Source organism: Pantherophis guttatus, chromosome 2 (genome assembly GCF_059756535.1).
Source record: "Pantherophis guttatus breed Tessera chromosome 2, ASM5975653v1, whole genome shotgun sequence".
In the NCBI taxonomy this organism is placed as follows: domain Eukaryota; kingdom Metazoa; phylum Chordata; class Lepidosauria; order Squamata; family Colubridae; genus Pantherophis; species Pantherophis guttatus.
This window is the reverse complement of record NC_142064.1, coordinates 137,509,274-137,533,973: the sequence shown is the minus strand read 5'-3', so window position 1 is coordinate 137,533,973 and position 24,700 is coordinate 137,509,274. Positions and strand designations below refer to the sequence as shown.

The 24,700-nt window shown below is 45.1% G+C and overlaps 1 protein-coding gene across 12 annotated transcripts; it reads left to right on the top strand.

The window, feature by feature from the left end:
• The first annotated feature begins 432 nt into the window (after window positions 1-432).
• Window positions 433-24,168, top strand: WNT10B (Wnt family member 10B). Of its 12 annotated transcripts, none has more exons than XM_087886859.1 (7): window positions 433-1,707; window positions 1,967-2,467; window positions 3,654-3,811; window positions 4,381-4,543; window positions 13,399-13,661; window positions 17,879-18,231; window positions 22,882-24,168. In XM_087886859.1, the coding sequence occupies exons 4-7, from the start codon at window positions 4,413-4,415 to the stop codon at window positions 23,338-23,340; spliced, it is 1,206 nt and encodes a 401-aa protein (XP_087742985.1). In that variant the 5' UTR covers window positions 433-1,707; window positions 1,967-2,467; window positions 3,654-3,811; window positions 4,381-4,412; the 3' UTR covers window positions 23,341-24,168. The 12 variants fall into 12 exon arrangements, with proteins under 12 accessions (XP_087742985.1, XP_087742983.1, XP_087742984.1 ...); XM_034412321.3 differs by having other exon boundaries at window positions 1,225-1,380; XM_087886864.1 differs by lacking the exon at window positions 433-1,707 and adding an exon at window positions 9,533-9,629 and having other exon boundaries at window positions 2,013-2,467.
• Window positions 24,169-24,700: the final 532 nt, after the last annotated feature.

The window sequence follows — 24,700 nt, the reverse complement described above, 5'->3', positions numbered from 1 at the left end:
TTACGGACCGAGTCTAGGCCTGGCGCCTAAACCCTACAGGTCACCTACTCCAGGGCGGAGGGCGAGCCCGTCCCGTCCGTCTCTCAAATAATCCCACCCTCGGCGCCTCACCTTTCCTCCTGACTGAGTCACACATAATCATTCCCCGCAGCCAAGATAAACGGGTTGGGGGGAAAAAGGGAGGACGGAGGAAGCAAGCGCTGCGAGCGACGCAATTGCAACTAGCTGCCGCGCGCGCCGTTAAGCAGCACCCCGCTCCGCCCCTGCTTCAAATCTCACTCCGGGAAGGCCCCGGCTTGTGGGGAACCGGCACAGGCAAAGCCCACCAGCAAGCCTGGAGATTAACCGACCCCGCCCTGGAAAGTCCCTGTCTTGCAGATGAAGCGGGCAGGGCGGTTTTTCCCTTCACGCCAGCTCGACTGTTGTGGAGCCTGGGAGAGGGGAAGGGGGAGGGGGGGCGCGCGTCAGGAGCTCCCGGGGCCGGGACGCGCCCGGCCTCCAGCGGCCTGGAAACTTGAAGAGCGTCCCGTGGGCAAAGCAAATAATAATAAAAGCTGCCAAAGGCGGAAAACATCCACCCGCTAGTGGCGGCGCAACGCTTTTCACGGTGCAATAATGCAAAACCTTGCCTCTTTCTTACTGCTTAGGATGGCTTCCTTGCTTAAGTCGTTTAAAATGATTTTAAAAGTGCTCGTTAGGCAGAGCTACATCCGAGTTGCACCTGTCCCTCGCAGTAGTTTGCATGGGAGTCTATAGAGTCGATGGGGGGGTGGGGGGCGCGAGGTGGACAAGCGGGCTAATCGGCTTCGACTTCCATATTCTCATTTGCACGTGTGCTAAGCGCGCTTAAGTCTCCAAATGGGATATTGATTGTGATGAAGTTAGCTTTGCCTTCGTAAAAGTGTTTATACTTGCTTGTCACTTAATACTTAAGCCAAAAGCAGGCAGCACCTAAATAGCCGGCGAACCTTGCTTTGCAAACCGATCGTGCCCGGCGCTCTAGAAAGCAATGACTCGACCGCGCAGCTAAAATCGCCGATTGGAGGCGCCAGCTCTGAACGCGTGAGCTGTTGCTCTTCTTCCTGTGCTTCGTCAGAACCAGGCCCACGTTTCTGATGCCTACGGTACTTGCTCCAAGGCTTGCAAACTATACTCTCGGTAGCCACGTGCCAGTCACTTTCCCCCCTCCCCACGCCTTATGAACGCGTTTCCTTTCACTTCGACGGACTGCATAATAGTCCTAAGAAGAAACGCTTTTCCCCTGGGTAAAATTCTTGCAATTCTATACAATGAATATAAAACATTGGGAGCGCCAAGAATGATGTTTTTAAGTGCTCGGACAATCGAGTAATACTTCCAGCGGTGGGGAAGAGGAATACCGTAAGAAGACTTTCGCTTCGATCTTTTTTTTTTTTTTAAAGCAGAAATCAGAAAAGCGACTGAGCAATTGCGGGATCCTCTGCTTGTAAAGCGAGTGGGGAGTCCCTGTGTCCTTTTCAAGTGTTACTATATCGTGTTTTCCAGCGGAAAATCCTCAAACACTCGAGAACAAGCAAGTCCTTCGCAGGTTTTTTTTCTGAAAAGACATTTGCAAGATTGCCTTTTTTTTTATATTGAAAGCTAAAGGTTGCATATTCCACCTAGCTGAGGTTCAACACGTTTTAAAAGTTGAAGCTCTGCAATTAGAAGTAAACAGCTCCGATACAGGCACGTTAGATAATTGTAGACGATCTGTGCTTACTCTGTATTTCATTGTGAGATTTTATATACAGCTTTTCGTGTGGGATGGGATTCCCGAGGAAGGTTTTTAACCACAATTAGCACAGCATAGGTGTATGGACAGTTGTGCATACAAGAACAGTACGGGAAGGGTGGCTATATATTCCTGGGCGCCTGGATGGCTATTGGAGGCTTGTTACGCAATGAGCTGCGGTTCAGAATTTAATATCATCCTTTTATATTTCAGGCTGTTAGATACCATTTCTGCAAACGTGGGTGTAATGAGGCAGCGAGGGAGCACTCAAGTACCATCCCCCCTTCCTCTCCCCAAGGGACGCGAGAGGCAGAACTCCCGGCAAAACGATGTGCATCCTAGGCTGCCCTTCGAAGGACCGTAAACAGGACCGCTGTTTGCTGCGGACACGCAGGAAACCCTCCTTTGCTTTCTCAATGACTCCTAGTGGCCTGCTTGAAGGGGAGGGCGTCGTAGGTCTCTCGGGATTACTCGGGAGGGTGGGGGGAGAGAAGGGGTAGACTAGATGGCCTTTTGATCTCGCCTCCCTTCAATGACTTCGTGTGACTCCCCCGTTCAAGAGGGAGGGGAAAGCCAGGGTGACCCACACGCGCACAGGGTGGGACCGTCGAGAGAGACAGGAGGAACTGCGAAGCAATCTCGGATAAGGGGGAGCAGGGAATGAGCGTGCAAGTAGTGTGTGAAAGAGAAACGCTTGGATTCGGAGTGTAAAAGGTAAGCGGGCGAGTTGAGACGTGAGTGATGAAGGACGAGAAAGCCCAGGTAAAATCTGCGGAGGAAGCGTGCAGAAACCTCCCCCGCGAAAAGGGGAGATCCGATGAGGACGAAGGTCTCTGAAGCAAGTGACCCTCCCCCAAAGAGATCCCTACTGGGGACAAGGGGCAGAGAGGTCGTCGGCAGGAAGAGTGGGGTTCCGCGGCCGGCTTTGCGCTCGGGGTGGCTAGAGGTGCCGAACGCTGCCCGTGGGACCACGGCGGGACAGCGTTCACGCCCGTGGGTGTGGGCATTGCGCTCGAACCGCACCCGAAGGAATTGAACAGCTGCTTCCCGGCTTCGGCTGCCCCCGGATGGGGAGGGGAAAACCTCGCCCAGGCGAGGCTTTAGTGACTGCGGAGCGAGAGAAGGGGCAGGTAGATGAGGAGGAGAAGAAAGGGATCGGCCGGGACACGGGCGAAAGAGGGAGTCCCGCTGGCTGCTGCGACGGTAAGCTTGGCGAGGCAGGGGCGAGCTTGTGCGTGGACAGTCCCGCAGAAGAAAGAGAAGAGGAGCGGGGGAGGGGTTCTATTAAATGGGGCATTCTGGGTTGTGGAAGGGAGGTCTACCTTGCGGGGTCTCGGGAGAGGCTTTCCAGCTTTAAGCTGCGGAAAGGGGTTTGGGCAGAAGGTGCCTGGAGGAAAGCAGCGATTGCGGGAACCTCAAAGTAAGAAATCAGACAGGTGGATTCCCATCTTTTTTCTCTCTCGTCTTCTTCTGGCAGGTCTCTTGTATCTTTAATAAAGTTGAACAGGCAGAAGTGCAACCAGTGCCCTTCCGTGTTGTACCACCATAAAGGAGATACTGGTATCTAGTGAATTTCTGACTCTCCTCCAGAGTTCATTCAAGAAAAAACTTTGGAAACCTTGACTCAGGAATAGATGGTGTGCATATGACAAGGGTTATAGATTGGGGACAGCCTGCCTCCCAAAGCTAGATGCAGCGGGGTACAAAGAAGAACGTGTGTCTTCTTCATTTTCTGCTTGTGAATATCTCAGGGGCATCTGGTTGGCATTATGAAAAGCAAAGTACAGGACTAAAATCAGCCTTGGTCTGATCCAGTTGGGCCCTGGGATTCTTAAGGTCTTGTTTTTTTTCAGCTGTTGGGAAGAGCTCTATCTATCATACTCCTTTTTTTCTTCCTTAGAAATCTATACCCAAGCTAGTTATGAAGCAGACGTGGTTTGAGTTGCATGAAAGAAAGGAGCTTCTGTCAATAGCCATAACAACAATTCAATATTGCTTGTAGAAAGCTGTGTAGAAGCCATGATTTGACTTAAACTGGAGGGAATCCAATCCAGGAGGGTGAGGCTGGGCTATTTCCTTAAGGGCCCTCTTTATTATTTGTTTTCATATTTACGAAAAGTTGCCATTGACAGCAAATGTTCTGAAAAGAAGCCTCCATGAGATATTCACATACAATTATATAACAGTCCCCCACTCCAATAATCTAAGAATAATCCATAAGAGGATGCCAGTTTTGGGAAAGGTTAATTTTTTGTCACATGTATATCCTCCTCCTGAAAATTAAAGGAATGCCTATCTCTTCTTGTTTTATCCTCATAACATTGTTAGAAGTAGACAGGTAAACTCCATAGACATAAATTCTTGGTCCAGTCAATCCATTCTCTATTACTCTATATTATCTATCTTTATACACAGTAACACTTTTAGTTGAATTAGATTTTTGTTGGTTTGCACAAAATAAAATAAACTAACCCAACATACCACATGAAAACATATAGAAGGTTAAAACTAATCCATCTTAATGTGTTGTCTACATATGGCCAACAGGTCTTCATATTGTATGTGAGGCCAGCAACTGACTCCAAACAACTTGCTTTCCACCTGGTTCTTAGCTTTCCCTTTTGCAGGTTCTTCACCCCCATTGCTCCCTGGCAGGGACATGAGGGAGAGGGCGTCGTCCAACCACACTAGAGAACCAACCCAACGCATCCAGGTGGAGTTCAGTATGGCCCCAAGGAACCCCCATGTGAATACTTGCCTTTTTGCTGCTTGCCTCTGCCTTTGGAGAGGGTAAGTAATATGACTGTTGGGAGTGGAGGTGCCTATTCTGGAACAGGTAGCCTCAAGAGCATGTGGGTTTTGAAATCACTTTGAAGAACTTTGGGATCAGGGCAGGAGTACTGAAGAAGAGCAGTCTACTTTAAGCACATTTTCCCACCTTCCCCTCTCTACAGAGCCAATAATAGGGTGAGAACAGCCTCTTGCAGCTATAGTCTCAGCTCAATTTTTCCCTTTTCTCCCTCCCCCTCCCATTAAATATGAGCACAATTCCTAAATGCCAGAAAAATCTGGGTTTAGAATTTAAATTGAGGGAAGCGGGAAGTAGGGCTCCCCAGAAAGTGATCTTGAACATTATTCTTGGATGAGCTGATAGCCTCTGAGCATGCTACAGATAGCCCTCTAAACACAAGATGGCTAGAGAGAGGGGGGGGGGAATAGTGGGAAGGCAGATTGGATGATGATGCTTTTACTGTTTAATAAATGTGAATGTGGAATGTTAAGAAATGTGGAAGGTTGATGGAATCCTCCAACTTCTAACTTGCTGGTAAGACAACAAATACCAATTGCATTCCCATCAGGGATGGGACACAGTTGGGTGAGGGTAGATGAGTGTTTGGGAGAGTACATTTATCCACCCATGAGCCAAGGATGGTTGCTATTGGTGGTGAATATAGGAGAAGAGTTGTATGTCATGTTTCTTCATCTCAGGTATCAGCAAGCAGCCATCATTAAGGGTGATTTTCATGTTGGCCAAAATAGATGCTGTAACAGACCTGTGTGTGATAACTACGGAGGTATTTCTGGTGTACATGTCTGGCGTCTTCTGTAAAGCCAAGAATTAGAATGAAGCTGAAATGGGCAACTGCCATTAGCAGTGCTCCAGTATTAAATCAGGTATTTTTGTGAAACTTTCCCGGCTGCTCGTCTTTATGCATTCATAGAGTCTTTCTTGCTCTAATGCTCCTTACCCCGTCCCCCAGGTACTGGATTCAAACTCTTATCACCTCTGACAAGCCCAGTTACAGGTAGTCTTTGACTTATGACCACGATTGGAACCAGAACTTCCATTGCTAAGTAAAGTGGTTGTTAAATGAGTCACACTCAATTTATGATCTTTCTTGCCAGGGTCATTAAGTGAAACTGTCATTGTTGTATGAAACCTGAAGTCATTAAGTAGATCCAGCTTCCCCCATTGACTTTAGTTGTTGGAAATTGGTTGGGAAGGGTGCATATGGTGATCATGTGACCCTGGGATAGTACAACTATCATTCGTTGTCAAGGGACTGAATTTTCATCGTGTGATTGTAGGAACACTGTGATAGTCATAAGTGGGAAGACTTGTTGTAAGTGACCTTTTTCTGCGCCATCATAATTTAGAACTGTCGCTAAATTTATGGTTGTAAGTCAAGGACTACGTGCATTGTGCTGGTCCAACACATTTAGCTAAAACATTTCAGATGGCCAAGCTGAGGATTGGAGAAGGTTCCAGCTTCAGGTCTTGGAATGCTAACTCAGTGACCACACTAGATTAGAAGGATCAATGGCCTAATTCCATAACTCAGGGCGCAAGCACCATTCTTCCCCTTCTACAGACCAAGGACTTCTGCCTCTGAGAGTGGAACAGAAACCAGGATGTTCCCTGTTTTAAACCTTGTTGAAATTTGGAAATGGTATGGCATGGGGGTTTCTCTTTCTGCTTCCTTTCTTTCTAATCTTGAAAACAAAGCATTGCTTAAGATACTCTTTCCCAGCCTCTTAACCAGACAGGTAGCAAACGAGAGGTGTGTAGCAGTGGTGGATTCAATTTTTTTTTACTACCGGTTCTGTGGGCGTGGCTTGGTGGGCGGTGCTGTGGCTTGGTGGGCGTGCTGTGGCTTGGTGGGCAGGGGAAGGATACTGTAAAATCTCCATTCCCACCCCACTTCAGGGAAAGGATACTGCAAAATCTCCATTCCCACCCCACTCCAGGGGAAGGATACTGCAAAATCCCCATTCCCTCCCCACTCCTGGGGGAAGAATATTGCAAAATCTCTATTCCCACCCCACTCTGGGGCCAGCCAGAGGTGGTATTTGCCGGTTCTCCAAACTACTCAAAATTTCCGCTACCGGTTCTCCCATTTGGAAGATATCCATTTGGAAAAATCAAAGCTTTAAAGTTAGCACGGAAAAAGAGGCATAAGGCAACCATGTCTGCATTAAGTCACCCGCTTGCCGCTGTTGACTGACTAGGCAAGTGGCAAAGCGCAGTGGCTCTTGAGAGGTTCTCTACTGGAGTGCTTGTGTGAGTGGGCTTTGGAGAGAGAGGAATTTGCATGACCCTTTTCTGATTTTTTTCAGGCTGTACAACTATTCAAGGGTCACCCTTGGCCTTTTTGTGGCACGTCAAGGGTTGCATTCCAAAAAGTGGGTAGATCTGGGACGAGATTCAATCTGCTTTAATTTAAACATAGAAATAGGTTAGCCATTTTCTCCCTTTGCCCATAAAAAAGTACAATTTGGGAAAATGGGGAGGGTTTCGGGGGGGGTATGTGCAATTGGGACTCAAGCTGTGCCATCAGCTGATGGCCTTTTCCCATCTCAGATGCTTTGAGGACACTCCCAGCTTCAGAGAAGAAAGAGGTCCTGCGGTCCTTTGGAGATTCACAGGCTCATTGCAGCTTCTATAGGCTTTAATTAATGTATGCCCCTCCCCCAGTGGTGGAATTCATTTTTTTTTTTACTACCGGTTATGTGGGCGTGGCTTGGTGGGCGTGGTGTGGCTTGGTGGGCATGGCAGGGGAAGGATACTGCAAAATCTCCATTCCCACCCCCTTCCAAGGGAAGGATACTGCAAAATCTCCATTCCCACCCCACTCCAGGAGAAGGATACTGCAAAATCCCCATTCCCTCCACATCTGGGGGAAGGATATTGCAAAATTTCCATTCCCACCCCACTCTGGGGTCAGACAGAGGTGGTATTTGCTGGTTCTCCAAACTACTCAAAATTTCCGCTACCGGTTCTCCAGAACCTGTCAGAACTTGCTGAATAGCACCCCTGCCCTCCCCCCTTTTTTTGGGGGGGGGGAATCCAATCCAGTGCATCTCACGGCCCTAATAGAGAATAGTAGGAGTGGATGTTTTCCATTCTGCAGAGATAGAAACCATCACACCACCACTCCCATAATTTATCACATGATCATGAAAGCCCTAGGGAATTTAGCTCTGGTTTATGAGTAGCCACTATAGATTATGATGAGCCAGTTACAGCATAGTCCTCAGCTTGTTCAGTCAGATGCATGTTCCACTGGAAGGATTCAAACAGGTTTTATCCCAAACTGTAAGAATGCAGTCTTCAGGTACAGGACTGCTCTGCTCCCTTAAGGGTAAACCTCACTGCTTAGGGTAGTTTACTTTCCAGGAATGCAACCTGCTTTTTTGAATGCTGCAGCCATTATGCTTCTCTTGCTCCACTACTATGAATGAGAAACACAGAGGAGGCATGTTCTGTAGCCATATTCCTGTCTCCAGTGAAAAACTGCTTTTGGGAAGAGGTGGTCTGATCAAGTGAGAAGGACCGAGATAGCGCTTGGACTTCGGCAGAATTGGTCTGTAGGCATTTAGGCGGAAAGCATTTGTAGTTGTTGTGAGATACTTTCCTGAAAGGCTATGTGTGATGGCAATGACACTGCACGCAAGAATTGGTAAAGCTATACATCCAATTGCTATGAGGGTATCCTGAGTCCATTGGGTGGTTGCTATGGTGGCCTCTTCTCATCAGGAAACCTGGCTCCATTCCTTTTTCCCACATTCATATGTCTGTGTTTCCCACTGCCTGGGCTACTCCTACTCTATTCCCTCTGCTGCAGAGACACCCTGCTTTAGATCTGGGAGGGGCGCTGCCTTTTGTCATGGGAACATCCTTCCACTCCCCTTCCCCCATTTTTGGGTGCTGAGCCTTGGGGGGATACTTTTGATCTCCAACCTTGCTTTTATCTAGTGCCAGAGGGGGCCCAGGTAGGGAATTTCCCCCTGCAAACTCAACCACCCAGGTGCAGTGTCTCCCTTAGGTGGTGGAGCCTGGTTGGATGGCCAGAAAGTGTTTTTTACAACTCTGCACACATGTTTGACAAAATGCATTAAGCCCAGCTCTGTGTGGAGAGACAAGCCTGTGTGGAGTAAAAATTAAAATGCAGGAGATACAATTTTTCATTGCCTATTTCTCCCACACACTCCATGAGTTTGCCTTCTGCCCCTCTGTCAGAATATGAAACCATCTAGAAGGTTTTGTAGTGGAGCCAGGGTTGGTGGCCAGGACATCTGGGTCCTCTTCTCTCTCATGGAAGAAAGAGGAAAATATTTATATATGTATGTATGTATGTCTGTGTGTGTGTGTGTGTGTGTGTGTGTGTGTGTATGTATGTATGTATGTATGTATGTATGTATGTATGTATATAATGTGTGTGTCTGTATAAGAGGTGGGTTTCAGCAGGTTCTGACCAGTTCTGGAAAACCGGTAGTGGAAATTTTGAGTGGTTTGGAGAACCGGTAATAAAAATTCTGACTGGCCCCGCCCCCATCTATTCTCTGCCTCCCAAGTCCCAGCTGATTGGGAGGAAATGGGGATTTTGCAGTAACCTTCCCCTGGAGAGGGTTGGGAATGGAGATTTTATAGTATCCTTCCCCTGCCATGCCCACCAAGCCACACCCACAGAACCGCTATTAAAAATTTTTGAGGGGGGGTTAGGGAGGAGGGGGGGAGAAAAATGTGGGAAAAAATTTGTATTTGAAAACTTTTTCAATTAAAAAAAAAATGTTTTTTTGAAACCCACCACTGGTCTGTATGTACAGGTAGCCCTTGACCTACAACCATAATTGAGCCCAAAATTTCTGTTGCTTAGGGAAGCATTTGTTAAGTGAGTTTTTTACGACCTTTCTTGCCAGTTGTTAACCACTGCAGTTGTTAAGCTAATAACACAGTTGTTCAATGAATCCGGTTTCTCCATTGACTTTACTTGCCAGAAGGTCACAAAAGGAGATACTGCGACCGTCATAAATATGAACCAGTTGTCAAGCGTCTGAATTTTGATCACATGACCATAGGAATGCTGCAACGATTGTAAGTGTCAAAAATGGTCATAAGTCTCTTTTTTTTTCCAGCACCGTTCTAACTTCAAACGGTCACTAAATGAACTGTTGTCAGTTGAGGACTACCTGTATTTAAATTTATTAGCCAACCAACTCCAGTGGTCTTTGGAGTTTCAGAACAGTTCAGCTTCATTCTTCAATTCTAACCTGGAAGTGAAGAATATATCTCCTATCTGAACTTGGTGAAAATACGTGGAAAAGAAAGAATTTTTGTGCCTGGGAAAAGAGGCAGAAATGGTGCTGCTCCAGCATTTTGTGTGGCATGTTACAAACTACACTGGCAAGCCTTCCCTTGATTCACAAGCCTCTCCCTCTTCCTTGGTATTTAAGCCAGAGAGCCACTACCATTTCCTGCTGGGTTAGATTATTTATAATACATATAAATATCCTCTAATTAAAAAAAAAAAGCATAGCACAATAAGCAGCTATTACCAGCTGTTACAGCTGATCACAACTATTCTGTTGTGTTCCCTGGTCTGGTGGTTAGGAATAATTTTACTCAGTCTGTGAATGGCCCCTTAATTGGAGATCCTGGACACAGCCAAATGACCATATTAAAGTAATATTCATCAGTTACTGCTCTGGAAGAAAAGTATGTCACGGAATGCACCTGCCCAGACTGGTGAATCCTATTCTATTTCAGTAACAAGTGTGGCAATTAGTTTAGTTTAGTTTAGTTTATTGAATTTATATACCGCCCTACTCCCAAAGGACTCAGGGCGGTGAACAGCCAAAAGATAAAATACATGTAATACAAATGTTAAAAAACCATTAAAATACGATTAAATAATTTGGCCCAGAAAACAAAATTTAAAAACCCCAATTTTTATACGACAAATTTAAAATTTAAAAATTTAAAAAACAGTTTAAAAAAGAGGTTAGGCCAGGCCGGCCTGCTGGAATAGGAATGTTTTGAGGGCATGGCGGAAAGCGCGCAGATCAGTGATCCTCCGTATCTCTGGGGGGAGCTCGTTCCAGATGGTAGGTGCTTCCACAGAGAAGGCTCTCCCCCTGGGGACCGCCAGTCGACACTGTTTGACTGACGGCACCCTAAGAAGCCCCTCTCTGTGGGACCGTACTGGTCGGTGAGAGGCTACTGGTGGCAGAAGGTGGTCTCGTAGATACCCCGGTCCTAGGCTATGGAGTGGTCTAAAGGTGGTAACCAAAACCTTGAAGCGCACCTGGAAGACCACTGGGAGCCAGTGCAGGTCGCACAGGAGGGGGGTCACATGGGAGCGCCACATAGCTCCCATAACCACCCGCGCGGCCGCATTCTGGACCAGCTGGAGCCTCCAGGTGCTCCTCAAGGGGAGCCCTATGTAGAGAGCATTGCAGTAGTCCAGGCGGGAAGTGACGAGGGCATGAGTGACCGTATTTAACGAATCCCGATCCAGAAAGGGATGCAACTGGCGAATCAGGTGAACCTGATAAAATGCCCTCCCAGCCACAGCCGTCAGATGCCCTTCTAAAGACAGCTGTGAGTCTAGGAGGACACCCAGAGTGCCCAAAGCACATGTGAATGCACTTGTGCGTGCCCGAACCCCCCAAATGCAATGCGAGCACCTATGCACATGCACCTCGCACATGTGGACACGTCCCCCTGTGCATCCCCCCATTTTGGGCCTGGAAAGCCTCCTGTAACAACCTAGCAGCCAAAATGGGGCTGGGAGGTGCTGCATGAGGCCCCACCGCGCCCTGTTTTGGCTTCCAGGTTGGTGCAGGCAGCTTTTCAGGCCCAAAACGGGGCACCGGGGGGGGGGGCTTGCACGGCACCCGCATGCTCCCATTTTAGTTTCCAGGTTGGTGCAGGAGGCTTTCTAGGACCAAAACGGGGCATGGGGGGGACCTCTCGCGCTGCGCCCCTGTGGCCCATTTTGGCTTCCAGGTTGGTGCAGGTGGTTTTCCAGGCCCAAAACAGGGCACAGGGTGGACGCACATGCGAACCCCCAAAATGCAATGTGAGTGCCCCCCCATGCATGCACCCTGCCCCTGTGCATGGGCGCGTGCGTCCCCTGCATGCGCCCTGTGCATGCGTGGCAGAGACCTGAAGACCATCTGGCTGGTAGGAGGCATGCGCACATGCGCGGTGGAGCTGGGCTGGCGTGCCCGCTGAGAGGGCTCTGCGTGCCACCTGTGGCACATGTGCCAGCGGTTCGCCATCACGGCTGTAACCTAACCCAAATGGCCACTGTACTAAGGGCAGGTTTTCAGCAATGTAAAGCAGCTGATAGGGCTTGGCAGATTCCAACTCTGTCCACACCCACAAAGATGCTAGTGATGTATCGTGTTAGATTGTATCAGTGGGCAAAATGGTTTCAGGAGTGGAACCCTTTCACTACTTTGAAACTAGGTCAGCTAAAGATGGCTCCAAATCACCTTAGCTCTGTGCTGAGGAGGAGGTAAAGGCAACCCTGGTCTATGGTATGTGGGAATGGCCTTGGGAGGCAGGGGAATGAGAAGCTGCCTAGGGAACAGTTAGATATAGGGAGGAGAGGGAGTTATGCAGTTGCATAACAGGCAGAGAAAGAAACTCAGAAAGGAACTCCCTCTAACGTATCAGGCTGTTAACGGATACAGCCAGAGATTTATACTTTCAGATTTGTAAGACACTGTTAATGTAGCCTTGCAATAAAGCAGAATTACCTCATCTGGTTGCGTTTTCTATCTGATCTACCTGGGAAGCCTGACACCCTGGGAGGACACTGGATAAAAAAATGGTTACCGGGCATGTTGATGCTACAATTAGGATGTCAGCCTTCCCAGGCAAACCAGATAAGAAATACAACTAATACTACTTAATTGTAAGGTTACTTTAACAGAACCTTGCAAGTCTGAGTACAAACTTCCCACCGTCGCTTTTAATTGCTCGATCCATTTCTTTCTCTGACCATTAAGCTACTGGGGGTTCCTGCCTCTCTTGACTGATTTTTTCCAATAAGCATCTCTTTCTCTCATTTGCCAAGGTGATCCACAGTGGTGTATTAACCATTAAGCAGACTAAGCACGTGCTTAGGGCACCAGGCCCAAAGGGGGCACCACAAAGTTGAGAAAGAAAAAAAAAAATCCAATGAAGATTTGTACAGTATGTACAAAGGGGGCACCAAGATTTGTCAGTGCTTAGGGCACCAGTGAGCCTTAATCCGCCACTGGTGATCCACATGTTCTATTACATCAGGGAATGCACAATTTTTTTAAAAAAAGTTTTTTAAAAAGTTTTTTATTTTTATGTTTAAACAAACAATACGTCATTAATTATTCAGTGTGTCATCTGAGTACATATTTTGTGTCATCATATTCCTCCTTTACCATCATTTTCTTACTACATTTCTATCTTACTTTTACATTTTAATTTAATTACATTTTTTCCAAATTTCTTGAATTTATATTAATTTTTATTATATCTCATCTCTATCCATTGATAGATTTGCCCCCATTTCCTATAATACTCCGACTCTTCCTTTCCCTTAATTGCCAATGTTAGTCTATTCATTTCTGCGCATTCCAATATTTTCTTAATTACTTCTCCCTCTATAGGGATTTTTTCTGCTTTCCAATTTTGTGCAAATACAATCCTCACAGCAGTTATTACATGTATATTGAACCTATTCTCTCTCTCTCCCTCCCTCCCTCCCTCCCACTCTCTCTCTCTCATTCCTAACTCATTCTTGCTCTGAGATCAAGCAATAAAATGCTTCCTGCACATTTTCTCTCTTCCTCTCAAATTTTCCTTTTTCTTTTAGAATGCTGGGCCACAGTTCCTTGGGACCCAAAGTGCTGGCAGAATCTGTTCTGAATTCTAACGCCATGTGCATGACCCTGCCCTGGCTAACCCGGCGCCAATTTGGACTCTGTGTACGCAGCCCAGAAGTGATGGCTTCAGCCTTACAGGGCATCCACCTTGCCCTGCACGAGTGCCAACACCAGTTGCAAGAGAGGCGCTGGGATTGTTCGGACCTGAGCAGTGGGGGCACTGTGCTTCTTAACAGTGCCATTCTGAAGAGAGGTGAGCGGAGGATTAAGTGGGAGAAAATGCTGGGCAGGGGACTGAGATTTTCTTCCCTCTTCCTTGGGGTTGGGGTGGGCAATAAAATTAAGAGTTGGTTCATCTCTCACTGCCCATGATACCCATTCTATCCTCTCCTTTCCTCTGTTACTGATATAGTGCCCACAAAAATGAAGTAACATGGGATTACAGAAACACAAGGAAGACTGTCAGCATACCTGGGCAACTTGGCATGAATAGATCTATATTGAAAATGTAAATGCAAGCATCCCGAAGGAAGATATGGCAAGACTATGCCTGTGGATCTTTGTGTGTAGAAAAGTAACCTGCCGCATTTTGTTTCAGGCCTAGCTGGTCTTCATTTAGTTCAGGGGTGTCAAACTCAATCCGGCCTGCAGGGTGCTTAGATCTGGCCCGCGGGGCTGACCTGGAAACAGCGGGGCCGACCTGGATACAATGAAGGACCAACCAATGGTGCCTCTGCCAGTGAAAACAGAGCTCGAGAGGGCTGCGTACGGCCCTCCCGAGCTCTGTTTTTCAGACAGAGTTACAGGAGGCCGTCATAGCCGAAAACAGAGCTTGGAAGCCCGTTTTCGCTGGCAGAGCGCTCGGGCCACCACTGGTGCCCCAGACATGATTGACATCGAGCTGACCATGCCCACCCTGGTCACACACACCCCAGCGCCGCCACCCCCCCCCCAGGTCAAACACAACCCTGATGTGGCCCCCAATGAAATCGAGTTTGATACCCCTGATTTAGTTACTAAGCCTCTTGGATAAAATCTTTTCTTTTCCCCCATGGCTCCTTAAATGCTTCAATATAAATTGCTTCCAACATTTGATTTGTTTCATGAAGATATGTTGTAGGTCATTAGAAATATGAAAGGGGGGAAAGCAGGGCTAGTGAGTGAAATTGACCTGGCACATGAGCTTCTGCACCTAGAAAGTATTGTGAGAATAGGAATCAGAAATCTGTCTTTGTCATTTAAAAACATTAGCTTTTAATTACCCCTCCTGGATTATATTTAAAATGCCACAGTAGGTATTAAAAGAGCTGTGGTGGCGCAGTGATTAGAATGCAGTACTGCAGGCTAATTCACTGCTCACTCCAGGAGTTTGATTCTGACCAGCTCAAGGTTGACTCAGCCTTCCATCCTTCCAAGGTCAGTAAAATGAGGACCCAGATTGTTGGAGACAATATGCTGACTCTATAAAACGCTTAGAAAGGGCTGTCAAACACTGAAGCTGTATAAGTGCTAAGTGTCTAAGTGCTATTGCTATTGCATGCAATGAATTAGGCAGTCTTTTTGCCTTGTTGCAAAAAGAAAACGTGGAGTTGAAGAAGAACTTTCTCTGCCTCGGTAAGTCATGGAAATGAGACTGAAGAAGGGCAAAAGGGTTCAAAGAACAACTCTATAGTAACACTTACCCTTTTACAGAGACTTGCTGTATCTCTGCACTGATGCCAACTCCATTAATGGATCCTTCAAACAGCTTCCCTGGATTTTTGGAACTAGGGGTAACACTTTAAAAAAAGGGGACAGGGAGATTTCCAGGACTGCAGATTAGTGTTATCAGAGTGCATGAGGTTAATTGTATCACACCTGGATATTTTAAGATTGAGAGGAAGAGGGATATTTTTGTGAGTAAAAGGATACAGAGTAAATAATGTGCCTCTGTGGGTTTAGGGCACCAATTTTGCTTCTGATTATGTCCCCGTCCCGCCAAAAAGAAAAATCTGGGATAATTATGCCCTTGAAAACTGTTGATTTGTCAACACAGTTTAGATGTTCTCTGAAAGCTGAAAACTGGATATAGTCAGTTGGGCCTTGAGTTGCTACCCCTGATTTAACTATTAATCCAGTTTGGATGTTGAAACCAAAAATTACTGGGCCGTGGTCCAGGAGTTGGGGACCCCTGGTCTAAGCTATCTGAAATGAATTCTTCCTTCATTGTACATTGTACTATGCAGCCAACTATTTTCATTTTGAAAGTAAAATTGGTTGTACCAGGAAGAGGAACAAATAAAGGTGGTAGGGGTAGGATGTAATTCCTGCAGGGCTGCTGTCAGCAAATAGCATCTTTGAGCCACTCAGAATTGCTTCGAACTGGGAGATGGCAGCAAATAAATTTGATACTAATAATCTTTGCCCCATCACCTCAAAATGGCTTATTGCTAACTCCCACCAAATAGGAGCAGCAGCAACCACCAGCTGTTCCTTTTCCTTGCATCAGTAAAGATCCTGCTGCTGAGGCTGGGCTTCTTTGGTTGGCTCGCTCTCATTGGCTCCTTCCCGTACTGTTCCCATATCTGTGCTGCGGAGGGAGGATCCTTGACTGTGAACTCCAACTCCTAGCATCCCTCACCATTGGCCATACTGGGAGGAATGCTGGGAGTTGAAGTTTAGCAATATTAAGAGGACCATCATCCTTTTAAGGAATGGACAAACCTGACAGTAACTGCTTGGGCACAGTCTTCAGGAAAAGGGGTAATTTGTAGAAGACTCTTGACCACAAGTAGAGTTGGGAAAAGGCACCCTTGATGGTGGATTCCTGACTTGAAAAGGTATGAGCAAGAGGAATCCTGCCAAAAGCAACAGCAGCAATTCGTTGCTTTTGCTTCCTTTTCTCCTTAGCTGGACCAACAACTGGGAAGCAGTGACTAGCAGTGATTCTGATGCCCGTCTGCATCTGTGTTCTGTGGGTGGCATGGCAGCAAGCATCGTCTCCCAGGTGGAGGGAGCAGCTGAGAGCATTTTGCTAAAGCCTGCCTGGTCACGGCTGCCCTTCTTTACGCCCCTGCCTTTCTTCCCAGGTGCTGCCTCACCCAGGCCTTTTGCCTTCGTTGTATTAAGAGTGGCCAACACCTGACTCCAGAGGCAAATTGGCAGGCATCTCTTTTCTTTTGTCCTTTGCATCTCTTTTATTAATTGAGCTTTGAAGGAGCCGGTTCTAAATTTAAACCTGAGTTCAAAGCGAGGCCTCTGGGCAGGCAAGAGCTGGAGCAAGCTCCAACCCAAGCACCTGGGCTGAGCCGCTGCTTGATGTGTCAGCTGCTGCTTGATGTGTCATGAGTTTGGTGGGGCTCATCTGCGTTCAGGAGAAGCATCAGGAGACTAATGAAGAATGGATTAAGGAGGAAATGCCTAATAGGTACCAGGGACTAGAGGCATTGTGATGATAGATACCATGGCTAATTTACATTATAAAGCAAGTCTGTATCAATTTATAAACAACAATCAAGAAAAATACCAGCTCTAGGCATGTGTGATGCTTAGCAGTCCTAATGAGTTCAACGCAACATAGGTAGGAATACTCGTTTCTCAACCTGATGTTCTCCAGATATGTTGAACTGCAGTGCATTAACTCCCAACCTGCCCAACAGTTGTGTCTGTGTGATTTTACAAAATGTTGAGGTCCAACGTATCTGGAGGCATCAGCTTACAGAAGGCTGTAGACAAGGGCATATTTAGGCTATGGAGTAATTTAGGAGTAATTGTTTTTCCCTATGGAATCCTGGGATTAATGCATTAGTGAGGCAGGAAGATCCAGAAGTTCTTTAGGGAAGCAAGCTGTAATAACTCATCCATATTGTGAAGATAAATAGTTTTAGAGTAGATTTTCAAAGACCACCCAGAGTTTTAATTCAGTTTGAATTACTAGCTGTTACATATGCACACATGCTTAATTTGATGAAAGGATGACAATCCAGCTTTCTTCAACCCCAAATGAGGATTATTTCAGTTTTGGATTTAGATATGAGGATGATGTAAAGTGGACAGAGTACTGTAGTCCTCATTTTTTTTTTAAAAAAATGAAGGAATTGTGGTGGGATTAAGAGCCTCGGTGGCGCAGTGGTTAAAGTGCAGTACTGCAGGCTATTTTCTGCTGACTGCCGGCTGCCAGCAATTTGGCAGTTCAAATCTCATTGGGCTCAAGGTTGACTCAGCCTTCCATCCTTCCGAAGTGGATAAAATGAGGACCAAGGTAGTTGGGGGGCAATTTTTGACTCCGTAAAACTGCTTAGAGATGGCTGTAAAGCACTGTAAAGTGGTATATAAGTCTATTGCTATTAAGCAGACATTGACCCCTGCTGATCTTACACGTAAATGCCCAAGAGTCAAAACATCACCTTGAACACAAGTGCTTCTTATGTAAAGGCTTCTTGGTTTGACTCTCTAGCAAACTTTCTACTCTTCACTGTCTCTGCTTCCTAGGCTTCCGGGAAAGCGCCTTTGTCTTCTCCTTGCTAGCAGCTGGTGTGACCCATGCAGTGGCAACTGCATGTAGTCTGGGGGAACTACAAAGCTGTGGCTGTGCCAGACAAGGCACGGAGAACCAGAAACTGAAACTCAGCCAGCTGCAGTCTCTAAGCCGGGGCAAGAGCCTGCCCCCTATGCCATCCTCATTGTGGGGACAGCCTAGCCCGCAGGACACCTGGGAATGGGGTGGCTGCAGTGCAGATTTTGCATACGCCCAGAGATTTGCCCGGCATTTTTTGGACCCACGAAGAAAACCCCGTGATGCCCATGCCCGGATGCAGCTACACAGTCATCGTGTGGGCAGAAAGGTAAGATGTGAATCTTGGGCAGGGTTTTGGAGGATGGGAGTGTTGTCAGTAATATGTGGCATAATGAAAGCTCTGCAAAAGGGTAATCATGGAGACAAATCTTATTCAGGGGTGGGCTACAAAAATTTTAGCAAGGGGTTCTCTGCCCGGTTGCTGGGTGGGCGTGGCCATAGTGGGCATGGCCTAGTCAGCCTCCTGCACTACGGTGGGGAGGGGGTGTTTTTGCCCTCCCCAGGCTCCAGAAGCTTTCCTCGAGCCTCTGGGTTGGCGAAAATGGTCTCCCCAGGCTCTGGAGGCTGGAAACAGGCCCGTTTCTGGCCTTCCCAAACTTCCGGTAGGCCTGTTTTTCACCCTTCCCGAGCCTCCGCGTATGCCCTGCACTTACCTGCATCCAAAATGGGCCATGTGGGGACTCCTGGGAGAGGCAGGGTGGGGCCAGCCAGGAATGGGATTTGAGGATTCTCTGAATTGCACAGAATCTTAGCTAGAGGTTCTCACGAACCCCTGCGAACCCACAGCAGCCCATCCCTGATCTTATTGCTACAATTCTGCCACAGTTGCATTACTTGGTGTTAGTAACAGTTAATCTATTTCTGGTACAGTATTTAATATTCTCAGAATTCATGGGTTTATGTTTATGCTAACATGCAGCTATCATGGCCATGGAGATGAGTTTGAGAACATAAAGTCGATAATATTAAATGTGGCTCGATTAAATTCAGATTCTTTTCCCAAACCATGTGTTGAGACACTGTGGTGTGCAAGAGAAATACATTCTAACAACCTACTCTCAGAGGAAAGGTGCCTGCTGTGTCTCTGCATGATTTACCATTCTAATTATGCTTGCTTCCATTCAGGAATTCTACTGTATTTCTACATTAGATGTAGAGATTTAGCACAATTATTTATGTTATTTATTCCCAATAATAATATTCCCAGGGAGGCATTAGGATTTTCTTCTTTTGCATGAAACTCTGATGGAGCTTGCTTCTATTAATCAGGCAGTATGCTTGGAATAGCTGATCCAACAGAAATACAATTGCTTGGCTCCTCTAAATGAAACTTTCTCATATGAGAGAGTAAACTGTGCTTACATCAATGCAACCCTCTGGATAATAAGAAATTTGGGAGCAAGTTTATAATCCTGCTTTAAAAGTTGTCTGCATATATCATCATCCAAAATGGAGACATTCTGCAAAATTCAAGCGAGAAAACTGGAAAAATAGTTATTTTCTAAAAAAATGAATGTGGGTTTATTTGACTCCTGTCTGAGAGTATGTTCTATTGTAGAGCACTTTTCAGATTTGTCCTGATTTTCCTTATAGATGCTTTTTAAATATTGAGACTATAATGGGTAGAACTTGGAAAAGCAATAAAATAGGTTTTTAGAATGAATTAAACTGAAATGCACCATTGCCTATGAGTTTGGAGGCTATGTATGAGACATGCCTCTGAGAGGGGGAGTCATGCCACTCTCCAGCCATTGTTTCCCTGTAAATAGTCCTTGGACTTATGCTGTAGAGGAAATGTTAGGTCTCCACAATCAACTGCTTTGGATAGTCCTGTCCTCCATTAAATTATCCAGTACTTTTACAAGTCACCAAGTAAGTGATCATCACCATGACTTCTGGCAAAGAATTATGCAGATTCATTCTTCACTATGTGAAGGAGTGCTTTCTGCGATCCGTTTTAAATCTTCTCATCCACCTCATAGGAAGGCATTTGTAGTATTTTGAGACAAGGTGAAGAGCTTTTCATTATGCCGTGAATGTTTTTATTCATCTATTAGTTCCCTCTTTTTTTTCCCAAGCTAAAGCGTTTGGAAGACTAGGTTTTGTCCTCATAGGGAAGATGTTTGAAGAGGTCCTCCTCTTAACATTTTTTTTTTCCAGCTCTGTTAGATATTTTTCCCCCAAATGTGGCAAAAAACTATCCACATCTCATTCCAGTTGTGCATGTACTATACATTTATATGCGGTTATGATAAGGGTTAGCATTTTTATTCTGTCTCTTTCCTAATTCTCCCTAGCGTGAAATCTGTCTTTTCTGTACCGGGTAGTCAACACTTTCACTGAGCTACTCTTTACAATCCCAAGATCATTTTCTTGGTTGGTTAAATACGGCTCAAAGCCCATCAGCGTAAATGTGAAACTAGAGGATTTTGTTCCAACATGTATCACTTAACACTCACTTAAATTGAATTCCATTTGCTGTTTGGCTGACCATTCACCCAGTTTGAAGAGATCCCTCTGGTGCTCATCACAATCCCGCCTAGTTTTTACCTCTTAGAATATTTCAGTGTCATCCATAAACTCAGCCAGCTCATTGCTTATTTGTCAAGATTGTTTATGAATATCCTTGTGGGATTCCACTTTTTTCCTCTTTGAGAAAATTACCCATTTAATCCTATTTGGGGGATTTTTTAAAAAACAGTTTTTAATGATGAACGTATCTTTTCTTTTATGTACACTGAGAGCATATGCACCAAGACAAATTCCTTGTGTGTCCAATCACATTTGGCCAATAAAAAATTCTATTCTATTCTATTCTATTCTATTCTATTCTATTCTATTCTATTCTATTCTATTCTATTCTATTCTAGGACACTTCCTCTTATCCATTGATGCTAAGTTTACTCAAAAAGTTTTGAAAAGGAAACTTCTCAAAGGTGTTTTTTTTTTAAATCTAGATATATTGTGTTGACAGAGTCAGCTGTAAAAACCTCTAAAAGGTTGGAGAGGCAGGTGGCATACATGTCTACATGAAAGCTATATATTGCAGGTAGAGGTAGTCCTCAACTTACAACAGTTTGTTTAGTGACTGCTCAAAGTTACAACAGCACTGAAAAAAGTGACTTATGACCGTTTTTCACAGTTACGACTGTTTGCGGCATTCCCTTGGTCACATGATCAAAATTTGTCTGCTTGGCAACTAGTTCATATTTGTGCTGGTTGCAATATGCCATGGTCATGTGATCACCTTTTGCAACCTTATGACAAGCAAAGTCAATTGAGAAGCCAGATTCACTTAACAACCAGGTTGCTAACTTAAACCAGATTCACTTAACAACTGTGGCAAGAAAGGTCGTAAAATGGGACAAAACTTACCTTAAGAAATGTCTTACTTAGCAACATAAATTTTGGTCTCGATTGCGGTTGTAAGTTGAAGACCACCTATACTCTCTAATAGCTGCCAGATCAGACATTAAGCAATCATAGCATAGCATGTGTGTTGCGCATGAATAGGTTGTGGTATATATATACTCACAAACAAACCAAGAATTTTAGGTGCCAAAATGCACTCAAAAAATTGGATTCAGTTTCTGTGCAGATGGACTTATCCATGAATGCACTGTAGGCAGTACTTCTAAAAATATATATCCACATATACTTATGGATAAGCTGACTCAATTTTTTAACTAAAATACCATGAAAAATAGATGCTGTAATCTATGGATTACCCAAGGATAAACCAATTGTGGAAATTAAAACATGCCAACATTTTGAGCGCTAGCATATCTATGAGTGGCACATTTTGGTTAAAAATTTGAGGGGAGGTTATTCATGAATGTGAGTATTTGTGAGTATAGACAGCATTTTGGTATTGGAAGCTCAACTAGAAAGGTAGGGGAATTCTGAAAGATTCCAGACTAAAAAAAGACTGGCTTGCTCCATAGACTAAATGCAACTAAATGCAGTTCCAACTTATTTGGCTGATGCTTTCTTAGCTTTCTTATGTAAGTGCATGGCTAAATTATGGATTGGCCTGATTAAAAAAAATCTATGAAATATATATGCTGGCTTTGGATTCTTAGGAAAAGAAATAGATCAGGGGTGAAATGCTACCAGTTCAGGCCGGTTCATCTGAACTGGTAGTAAAAACTGCTATTGGTTTGCCGAACTGGTAGTAAAAAAAGTTAAAAAAAAAAAGTTCTGAAGATCAGCTGAGTGACGTGCAATCGTCAGAACTTTTTTTTTTGGTACTTTTTAAAGCATTTTTTTTACTACGGGTTCCAGAGAACCGGTAGTAAAAAAATGCTTAAAAAGTTAAAAAAAAAAAAAAAGTTCCGACGATTGAGCGTCACGCAGCTGATCTTTAGAACTATTTTTTTTTACTTTTTAAGCATTTTTTTAACTACCGGTTCTCTGGAACAGGTAGTAAAAAATGCTTTAAAAAGGTAAAAAAAAGGTTTGGACGATCACAGCTGTGGCACGCGAGTTTGGGAACCTTTTAAAAAACTTTTTAAAAGCATTTTTACTACTGGTTCTACCAGCGGTGATCGTCATAACCTTTTTTTTAACCTTTATAAAGAATTTTTAACTATCGGTTCCAGAGAACCGGTAGTAAAAAATGCTTTAAAAAAGTTTTTAAAAAGGTTCCCAAGCTTGCACGCCACAGCTGATCCCCATCCCACCCCCGCTGTTCTACTTACCTTCCCAAGCCTCCTTTTGGCGCGTACTGTGTATGCGCAGCCAGTGAACAGGTGGCAAACCGGTTCAGATTTCACCACTGAAATAGATAAATTTCAATCAGCACCTCTGCTTCCTTTCCACAGGTACCATGGATTTCAATTCCTTGGTGGGATCAAAAGAAGCAGGGGATTTCAACCTTTTTCTACAGCTAACCTTCCCTTCTGGTCTCTCTTGGCAGGTGGTGTCAGAGCTGAGCAAGCGCAGGTGTAAATGTCACGGCCCTTCTGGGAGCTGCCAGTTTCGGACATGTTGGTTAGCAGCCCCTGATTTTCGCCACGTGGGTTCCATTTTACGGGATCGAATGGACCATGCCACACTCTCGCGGCTGGACAACAGAAACTCGGGAGCCTTCTGGCCACGACTCCACAGTTCCCACCTGGCCAAGCACCTCATCTTCTATGAATCCTCCCCTGATTTCTGTGAACCAGATCCGAGCCTAGGTTCCTCAGGCACCCATGGCCGCCCTTGTGTCAAGAGCAGCCCGCAGCCAGATGGCTGTAGCAGCCTGTGCTGTGGGCGCGGCCACAACATGCTTCAGGAGGTGCGAGCTCAGCGTTGCCAGTGCCGTTTCCATTGGTGCTGCCATGTACAGTGTGAGGAGTGTCCTTCCACAGAGTGGGTTAGTGTCTGCAAATGAATAGGGAAGGCCTAACCCCTTACGCTGTGCTCCAGCTAGCCATGTGACAAGTGCCTGCTGCAATATCAGCCATAGTGATCAGAAGACGAGCTTTGGGTTGCTGACTTGCTTTCGATGGGTCCCTTGCTCCGTCCTGGAAACATAGCTGATCATTCCAAGAGAAGACTTGCTTCCGATAGAGGGTGAGCAGCAAGGAAGAATTCCTCAAAGAGATACTCTTTTTTTTCTCCTCTTGACCGCCAGCTTGGTCCTATCTCAGTTTATTGCAAACTGCCCTATATGATTTAATGGGTGGAGAATAGACTTGATCCTGTCCTGCCACTGCAAAAAGAACCAAAGTGGCAAAAATTCTGTATCAGGGCTAGATTTTTCACAGGCTAGAGTCAAGGGAGGGAGACGTGTTAAAACCAGTATGGTCCCGGAACCTCAAAACTTCTCCTATATAAGGACTTGGAACATTAAAAGTTTTGGTTGGAGGGTATTTGCTGTTTGCAGCTACCATAGTAGGAGAAATAGACTGTCATTTGGGGGCAAAAATTAGCAGTAGATTTGCAAAAGTTGCAGTTGTTGCTAATAGCACAGCCCACTGGCAACATTGAAACTGGGGTGCTGTATTGCAAGATTAATTTATTATTTTGCTCTTTTACTAATCTATATTTGTAAAGCTGTTTGTTATAGTTAATGGAGGGAAAGATGGTCTCTAGTTTTATCTGGGAAACCTATGTCTATTTCTTTTGTCAATCTGCATATGTTATGTGCTTCCCTTGAGTAAACGTGCGTTCCCCACCTCAAGCCCATATCTTCTGTTTGATTAAAGATTTCAGAGTCTACTGGCCAGAACAGATTGGTTTTACTACTACCTTTCTCACTTACACAAAAATTAGTTTCTTGGTTAAAATAAAATGATTTTAATGATTTTCACACCAAACGCTACTCGTACATAATGTATAGCACAGTGGAGCATTGTAACTACGTAATCAATCCTGAGATTTAAATCCACAATAACATCAATGCAATTAGTAAAAATACAGTTTGGTTTTAGGAAATTGCTCCAGTTAGAATTCAAAAGGTAGAGAAGATGTTTATTTTTAAAAAAACCTTGTCCATGAAATCAAACTATAGACTAACTTAAATAGATTGGAAAGCTGGGTTCCAATCTAGAAAGGTAAACAAGCCAGTTTCCATAAGGTCAGAGCACATTACCTGGAGAACAAACTGGTGGGGGGTGGGGGAGAAATCAGTACCTACACTGTTAAGCTGGAAACTAAGCTGGATCAAAATCTATATTTCCTTAATATTAGAGGGTTTCTGGTCTGCCAGGACTTAGAAGCCAATCTTGGATGCTTGCAGAATTCTTTGT

Coding starts and splice junctions, on each gene's coding strand:
- WNT10B (XM_034412320.3), top strand. CDS start 2,821: ATGGGGAGGGGAAAACCTCGCCCAGGCGAGGCTTTAGTGACTGCGGAG. Junction 2,957..4,380: donor TCCCGCTGGCTGCTGCGACG/GTAAGCTTGGCG, acceptor TCCCTTTTGCAG/GTTCTTCACCCCCATTGCTC. Junction 4,544..13,398: donor TGCCTCTGCCTTTGGAGAGG/GTAAGTAATATG, acceptor TTTTTCTTTTAG/AATGCTGGGCCACAGTTCCT.